Source organism: Podarcis cretensis, assembly GCF_951804945.1.
Source record: "Podarcis cretensis genome assembly, chromosome: 15".
NCBI lineage: Eukaryota > Metazoa > Chordata > Lepidosauria > Squamata > Lacertidae > Podarcis > Podarcis cretensis.
Genome location: NC_137185.1, coordinates 4,792,957 through 4,801,408, shown reverse-complemented (window position 1 = coordinate 4,801,408; position 8,452 = coordinate 4,792,957). Strand labels below are relative to the sequence as shown.

The following is an 8,452-nucleotide window of genomic DNA, read 5'->3' as shown; positions in this document are numbered from 1 at the left end:
CTTTAAAGAGAGAGAAGAAACGTTTGTTGAAAGAAGTTTTGCAGGGGGAAAAACACAGAAACATGCTAGCTGTTGCACTACACCTAGCAGAAGCACCCGATTCAACAGGTTTAATTGGGCTACGGTCTCTGACTTTGGAACTCCACAGCAACATCCAGGAAACTTAAGGGATTTCTGAGCCTTGTGCCTTTCAGATCATGCGAGAACCCTGCTGGGTCAAGACAAAGGCCAGGAAAGCATTCTGTTCTCAGTGCCAGCCTGGGAAGCCAGCAACGGGCATTCAGAGGCCTCTGACAGTGGCTGCAGAAGATAGCCATGAGCCGCACAGCCAATTGTCAGAGAGAATTGCAGTCCACAACATCTAGAGGGCACCATTTTAACTGTTTGGCAGCAGCTCTCCTGGGTTCCAGGCAGGGAATCTTTCCCACCCTTACATGGAGGCATCAAAAACTGAAGTCTTGACCTTCTGCATGCAAAACAAATGCTCTACCACTGAGCTATGCCCATTCCCTAGTGAGACAGAGCACTATAAATGGTAAAATTAACCATTTATATTCTCTCTCACCACCCTGGAAAGGCCCAGACCCTCAACATCTCAATGACCCTCTTGCTGCTACTCACCAAAACTAGGGATGGGGGAAGGGAAAGTGAAATACCTGACGGGTGTCCGTGGGCTGCCAATGAATCTGCGAGGTGATCGGATTTTTGGTTCAAAGGAAAACTTCTCCTTCACACTTTCAAGTACAGATGGAGCCACGTATGTGAAACCCTAGATGGTGGGAAATAATTGTTGCCAAGTCCAGCCCATGCCCACCCAAAGAATTTGAATGAATGTTCTGTATTATGACAGGAACAAAACTTGAAAGAACCAGTAACCCCCCCCCCCCACAAAAAATCCTAGCCATCTAGATAGAGCCAATATGTGGGTTGTTAACAGGAACATGAATTAACATCAAAACTGCCTTTGGTCAGAGCAGTGGTTTTCAACCAGTGTGCCATGGCCCCCAGGGGTGCCTTGATGGATGCTCAGGGGTGCCACAGGCAACACTGGCCTCTGTCCCTCTTTCCTTCCCTCCCTCCCTTCTCTGATGCACTCTCACGTCTCTGCCTCCCAAAGGCTTGCACAGCTGTTTATTGCAGCAGCCTTGGCGATAAACTCTGCAGGGGAATGATGCCTCTGGGAGGCACCTCTCTTTGGGGCGGGCAGGGGGCAGCTCAGAGGCTGGGGGGGGGCAGCAGCTGCCTGGAGGACTCCCAAGGAGAGGGGAGAGAAAGCTGAGGAAACACTCCACAAGAGGGTGTCCGAAAAAGGGTGACAGGCTGCCAGTTCTGCAGACAAGGGGTGACATAACTGGGTACCTGAGCCCCGCAGAAAGAATGTAGGTGACTAAGAGAGCCATGGACTCAAAAAGATTGAAAACCTCTGGGTCCGAGGATTTGCTCCATTGTGCCTATGTGAACTTTCAGAAGCTCTCAGACAGCTGTTGCCCAAATCCCTGTATTAATTTCAACTCCCATCAGCTCCTGCAGCCAGCATGGCCAACGGTCAAGAATGATGGAAGGAGTCCAACACCATCCACAGGCTCCTTATCCCTGGCCTATGCCACTACATAAAACCAGCTGCAGACCAGAATAAGGTACAAGGAGCAATGGGAAACTGAGCCAACTAAGTAGTTAAGGGAGATGCAGAGCGTGCCCAAGCTTCAGAAAGGAGGCCTGGCAGTGGCAGAGAGCATCTTATCTTCCAGAATGTCTACACCCCTCAACAGGCCTTCTGACATTCCCTGCAGCCTGAAGACCAAGATTCTGCTGGTTTTCAACAATCCAGCACTTTGCCCCACTCCTACTTACCACAAAGACCTGGTTGGCACTTTCACTGAGAGTCGAGTCGTCGGGGCTATCGACAGGAGTCTGACGGGTAAATTTTGCATCAAACTGGCTCACATCCTCTTCGGATTGCTTTGCAAAATAAATATATTTGGATGAATGTCAACAGATTATCAAGCAAAACACCTTTAATATCAGGTAAGGACTGAAATCGTCAGAATGGCAGATAAAAGAAACTGCAGGAAAACTCCCTGATGACAAATCACTATTTGAAGAGGCCACCCCTTTTGGGGCAGTCCATTGACAGCACTCTTTTCACCCCTTTGGGGTCACTACTTCAGTGTCTCCAAAGGTCGGGAGTGAGCAGCCCCAGGCGAGAGATGGAGTGGGAACTGCTGCTAGACCATTTGGTTGTTTCAGTTGTCATGTGTCCTGTTTTCTTTACCCAGGAATTTGGTTTAAATGGAAATTATAATTGTTGTGCTCACTACAGCTTACCTTTGCTTTGATTAGTGATGGAGCTGTTGCATTTGTTTGTTATTTATTAGACTTGCTTTTACTGAGTCTGTATTTTTTGTATACTACCCCCCCCCCGAGCATTTTTCATTTTATTTTTATGTCACCATTCCCTGCTCTTGAAATATTCAATGAAGAGCTAGGTATAAATACTTAGAGGAGAAATGGGGTGTGCCTCTGAATAATTATTTAGGGGGAAAGCCTGGGCACTTTGGGATCCACAAACCACAAAGCAAATACTAAGTTTATATGTGAAATATTATCCAGCACCAAAGGAAGCATTACCAATACATACCAATAACGGTTTAAATGGGGGTTCCACCTTCCGAGCCAATAGCTCTTCCCAGTTGATGTGTCTGAAGAAAGGATGAGCCTAAGGACCATTATTAGACAACAGTCAGAATCCAACCCGGAAGAGAAAAAGATTTCAAAGTGGAAGCTTCCTAAGCTATACACAAACCTAAAAGGGGACAACTTGTCTGGTGTGCTGAAGGTGATGAGAATGAATCCAGGCAAGGAGGAAAGCCATGTTCGTTTCTTTCCTCAGTTTGGATTCAAGTCGTGCTTACAACTGGTAATGAAATAATAGGGCTCTCTTTAGCTGTTATACATCCCACTGACCCTAGAATTGCTCTGAGAGGCAGCCAGCATTTTCTCCCTCTCCCCCTCTCACACATAGCCCTAAACCACTAGTTTCCCAAACTCCTTGAAGGAAGCCAGGATGGCAAACCAGTTCAAAACAATTTGGATTGTAATTTAAAAAGTAAGAGTATACAAACACTGTCTCTATGGAACATGCTCTAGATCACAACACAGATGTTGTTTAAAAAAAAGAAAAAAGAAAAAAAGAACCCAGGAGAAAGTCTAGCCTTGTGTTCCAGTTGAGCAAAAGCATTAAGCAAAAATTACCTGAACTTCTCCAGCATCTCCAGGACCAGCTCCTAGACGTGAGGCAGCATTTCTCTTTAGCAGCTTAGAAAAGGGGAAATATATTTAAGAAAAAGTGAGGGACCCTGAAAGCCTGGGTTGCATACTGAAGCAGACTGCTGGAACTAAAGATGCCAAAGGCAGAACATTGGATCATCTACGGACCAAACTCACCCGCAATATTCCAGCTCCTTACTGAAGTACCTCCTTCCTAAGAAAATAAACTACAAGCATTTCCTTCAGCTACCCTTTCTTTTAAAGGACTTGTGACTTAAATGCAACGAGCAGCATCCAGGGTTAGTCATACAGGAAAACCACAACTTGTGTTTGCTTTACTTACATGATTGCAACCTCACGTGGGTGGGAGTAAAATAAGCAGATAAACGGAAAGCCAAAGAAACTCACTGCTTTCCACTCTCCATTTATTTACCCCCACCTCACTTACAGGGCTTTGAGGAGTGGGAGGGCTCTGACAGCGTCTCAGAACCCTCACATGGCCAGGTAACCAAGGTGACTAGCTTTGGGAAGGAGGCGCAGCAGGTATGGTGACGCCTTCCTTCCTGATCAGGTGTGAGGGTCCTGGGAGCATCCCAGAAGCCAGTAAAGGAAGTGCGTCTTCTTAGTGCTTCGCTTATCAGGGTCTGGGAAGGTTGCCCATGGCCCTCCTGCAATGTTCCCAGATGCAGGTAAGCAGCCCTCTGCCTTGCAGGGTGTGGTTCCAGGGGTTCCTGGCTTTGCACGCAGACCCTCAGAACCAAATCCTCGCGTAAGTGGCAGGCCCTCTGTATTCACAAGTACATGACTAACTTAGAGCCATTAATTGCAATGGGTCTACTTAAGTAAGGCTTTAGTTGGACGCAACCCAAAGTCATTTAATTGGGGAAGCGCTGGTCTGTGACTTGCTTTAAGATAAAACCCCCAAATTTCCCTGTTAAGATCCCCACCTTTTTAAGCAGATCTCTGGCTTCTTGCGTGAGGTAGGGAGGCAAGTTGAGTTTACACTTGAGAATCTTGTCAATGGTTTTCTTTCGATTCTCCCCAGTGAATGGGGGCTATGGAATGTGGGAGACAGAGGAGAGGAGGTAGAAAAGAGAGAGAGGAGGCCATAAGGAACTATGCACCACAATTATGCAATTTCATATAAAAATAGATACTCCTGCTTTAACATATTTTTATTTTGAAAAGCAAACACACAGTCCCAATTAAAGCCATTTCCACACAATGCTATTCTGAAGAAAGCTTTGGAAGTACAGCAAGAAAACCAGTCCCAATTCCTGGGCTGCAAAAACAATGGGAAGAGCACTGGGTTTGGTTTTTAACATAGGCAACACAAGGCTAAATGGTAGCTCTGGGTGGATCGTTTACATGTCAAGGTGAAGCAGCCAATGAAGGGGAACTGGGGCAGGGGAGAACCAGGAGTGATGACGTCACATATGCTATTTAACAAAATGGCTGGGATGAGCAGACAACACACGCCGGGCTGAAGTATTCAGTAAGGAGGGCATGAAGCAGTTTGCAAGCAAATAACCACTAAAGATCTAACCTCACCATTAAAGCTAGCTCTGGAATTTTTATAAGGCTGTAAAAGTGAAAAATCTACAGTCCAACCCCCTCCCAGCGAATAAAAAGATTATCATAGGAACACAAGTAAGTCCTACTCAGAGCAGCCCCACTGAATTAATGGACCTAATTAATGTTTGCTAATGTCAGCGGGTCTATTCTGAGTAAGACTAGGGCTGGATACAGCCCGTAAAGAAGCTGGCCAGCCCCTAGTCCATCTAGCTGACTTGGCAGCAGCGGCACTCCTGGGTTTCAGGAAGGCAGCCTCTCCCAGCCCTTCCTGGAGATGCCACTGGGGTCTGAACCTGGCACCCTCTGCAATGTTCGGTCATTGAGCTATACGGCCTTCCCGTTTCCTCTTGCCACTTCCATCACTTTTATGAGATACACAAGTGAGCAATGGGCCTGCTTGCCTCCAAGTCCAAGCGTAAATTGACCCATCATTCCATCCTGCAAAGATGTGACAGCATCATTGCTCAGTGGGAGTTTCAGACATAAAAGCATTGCCAGTGAGTGAAGAACCTCTGTATTTAATACGATGATTCCACCATGCAACACTGCGATTCCTGCATTGGACTAGATGATCCTTGGGATCCCTTCCAGTTTTACAATTCTACAATTCTATGAACACTTAAAATCCCATCCATCTCATTAGAGATGGTATCATTGCTTTCATTTGCTTTACTTCTTTCTTTACGTTTTCTGATTCTTAGCAATGGTGATCGATAAATGCTGCTTATAAGCTCATCAAGAGAGGCTAGTGTAGTGAACTCAGAGGTTTGGAAAACCCTGCTCTATGAAATGAAAAAAATGCATGCAGTTTATAAATGTGCACCTACTGCTCCAGTCAGCATGTCATACATTAATGCCCCCAAACTCCACCAGTCCACAGCACGGTTGTGCCCACTCCGCATCAAGATTTCAGGAGCCCTAGAAAGACAAGAAAAATCAAAGCAAAAAAGTTTTGAACAGGCAGATAGCACTAGCCTGCCCTCAAAGAAACATAAAGAAGATGCAAAGATGCCCCATATACGGCTTAAGTTGCATTGCTGTACAATTCTTACACACCCCTGCCCCCCAAAACCCTATTCAGAAAGGCTTGTAAATAGGACTTCCGGGTCGGCGCCATCGCCGAATGGCGGACTCCCTCCAAGCTCCGGAGGGAGTCGGCTGGGTAGGGGTCGGGTCCTGCCGTGCCGGCGACGCGGGGACCCTCAAAAACCATGGGCGGAGATGCCCATGGACTTGGTGACTCGGCAGGCACCGTTTGCGCCCCCCCGACCCACAAAGGAGCCTTTTTAAAGGCTGCGGAGCGGGTGACGGGGGGGGGGGTGGTGGTGCTGTGAGTCCAATGCTTCCCCTGCCCAGCGAAGCTGCATGCCATTCGGCGGAGAGCAACGACTTCTTTGAAAATTTCGGATTTGGACTAAAAGGAACAACCCGTGAGTAAATTGATTGGACTTAAAAGGGAAATTTGATCTTTGAATTTGGAGCGAGCGGGGGGAGTGCAAAAAGGAAGTCCGCCCCCCCCCCCGTTGTAGATGGCTCAACGCAAGGATTTGACAACTAAGATCGAGAGATGAACTTGTTTACCTGAAAAAAATTTTTAACTTCACGAAGGGAAATTACAATAATTGTACTGGAGGAGAAGATTGATTTGTGGGAACTAAAATGCAACCCCCCCGGGAACCGGGAACGATCCGCTATGAGAGACTGGTGAAGAGACACAGAAACTTTGACAGCTGTCAAAGTAGCTGTCAAAGCAGGAAAATAAAAGAGAACTTTGTTACGATGGCTTTGCTGGTTAGATTTGTTACAATTTGGACATAAATTATTGGAAATAAAGGCAACAAGTTATTTGACTTTTGGGTCTGATTTTGAAAGAAATTAAGTTACCATATTCCCTCTAGAGGGAGGCTGGGACATTGCAACAGTAGCAGCAAGTGGAAAAATACTATGAATTTGAGCAGGATCTGTTATCTCTTGGGAAAGCTGCAAAAACGAAGCATTATTTTGTCTACAGAGGTTTCTATACTAAAGGAGACAATGGATTTATCTATTGAAGAAAGGAAGGGACTTGACGCAAGTTATGTTCCTGAATAACAAAAGCCTCTGTGGAGAACAAGAAGTTTCTGAATTAGAAGGTTTCGGCAGCAGAACAGGAAAAAGCAACCTGAGGAATAAGAGCTGGACCAAATTTGAAGCCGGAGTATTTGGAACATCCAGACTTTAAAAGGACCAAGAAATAGAATTTAAGTTAGACTCTTAAACATAGAGGTCTGGATGGAAGAACAATGACTTTTTCTGAGAGTTTTTTCGAGATTGGACTTTCTGAAATTAAAAGCTATCAAAAGACGGCAAAGTGGAGTTGAGATATAGACGTGGATACACCAGGCTGGCAATAGACAATGGATGAACTTTGGGGATTGGAACCGGGGAATGGGGGGGGGGGGGGAGATTTGGAATCCAAAGGCTGTAAAATTATATATTATTTCTTTCTTTTCTTTTTTCATGTTTGTTGTTTGAAAATAGGGGAATTCGTGGAAGGGAAATGGGGTCGATCTTAGGGAATTATATAAAATATAAGGAGAAATGGTTCATTAAGATAAATAAGATAAATTAATTTGGAATAAATGGGTTATTTAAAATTACAAATAAGGTTTTAAAATTTGGGGTAAGAATCTGTGGAATCAATTTAAGGGAAATGGAATACAAGGGGGGGGGGGGAGTCCGGGAAAGATGCCACTGAAACCAAGTGTAAATCATATTTGTTTTTTCTTTCTTTCTTGCTATCTTTCCTTTTTATTCTGGAAAATTTTTAATAAATATTATTTAAAAAAAGAAAAGAAAGGCTTGTAAATAGCCACTCACCTGTGGTGAGTACAAACAGCCTCCAGGCAACCAGACAAGAAAGTTCTTTTTCACTGCTGTGTATGGATCCACATTTACTACAAGCCTCTCCTACAATATAGAACTGACCTGTTCCTAAAATAACCTGCAACTGACTTCCAAGTAAATGAAAACCAGGTACTTGGCTTGAATCTAGGGATTTGGAGTCACCATATCATTGTAAGCTTGTAGTAGATAGACAAATGTCACACTTTTCATAACATGTAGATCAGCACATAGCTGCTACATGCTTTGTGCCCCATAAATTAAAAGATAGCTGTTACTGCTTGGCTGTGTAGTATAGTGGGATGTACGTACCTCATATCACAAAATCAGATCAAGGGAAGTTTCTGAAATATACGGAGCTTTGTTTTGTGGGTCATAAAATGTTTATCAGCCATCTTCTGATCCACTGGGCATGAAGAGTGTAATGCTCATAAACCTGGTTCAGCCTTACAATGGTACATGCATCCCCAGCGATTCCAGATTCCAAAATTAATGATTCCTAACAAGCAACTGTCAATGATCTGAGCTCAGCTGCAAGTTATCACACCACCAAAGCAGCATAATTTTATTAACTTAAGAATATGCAGGTGGCTAAGCTAGAAACGAGTTTTAAGGGCAAAAAAGTTTTAGTTTGATTTACAAAGTTACGTATAAAATCTAGCTCCTTTCAAATATACATGGTTTAGATAAAGCCCTTTGGCTGTGGTGGGGAACCTGTGTCCCTCTG

At 44.7% G+C, this 8,452-nt stretch overlaps 1 protein-coding gene across 1 annotated transcript in view; it reads right to left on the bottom strand.

The window, feature by feature from the left end:
- RPS6KB1 (ribosomal protein S6 kinase B1) overlaps positions 1-8,452 on the bottom strand; it is a 28,378-nt gene that overhangs the window by 6,158 nt on the left and 13,768 nt on the right. The window contains exons 9-14 of the mRNA XM_079955733.1: positions 5,670-5,760; positions 4,215-4,322; positions 3,253-3,315; positions 2,639-2,716; positions 1,852-1,959; positions 657-769 (exon numbers count right to left, since the gene is read on the bottom strand). Of these exons, the coding sequence (XP_079811859.1) occupies positions 657-769; positions 1,852-1,959; positions 2,639-2,716; positions 3,253-3,315; positions 4,215-4,322; positions 5,670-5,760 (561 nt within the window). The remainder of the gene's footprint in view (positions 1-656; positions 770-1,851; positions 1,960-2,638; positions 2,717-3,252; positions 3,316-4,214; positions 4,323-5,669; positions 5,761-8,452) is intronic.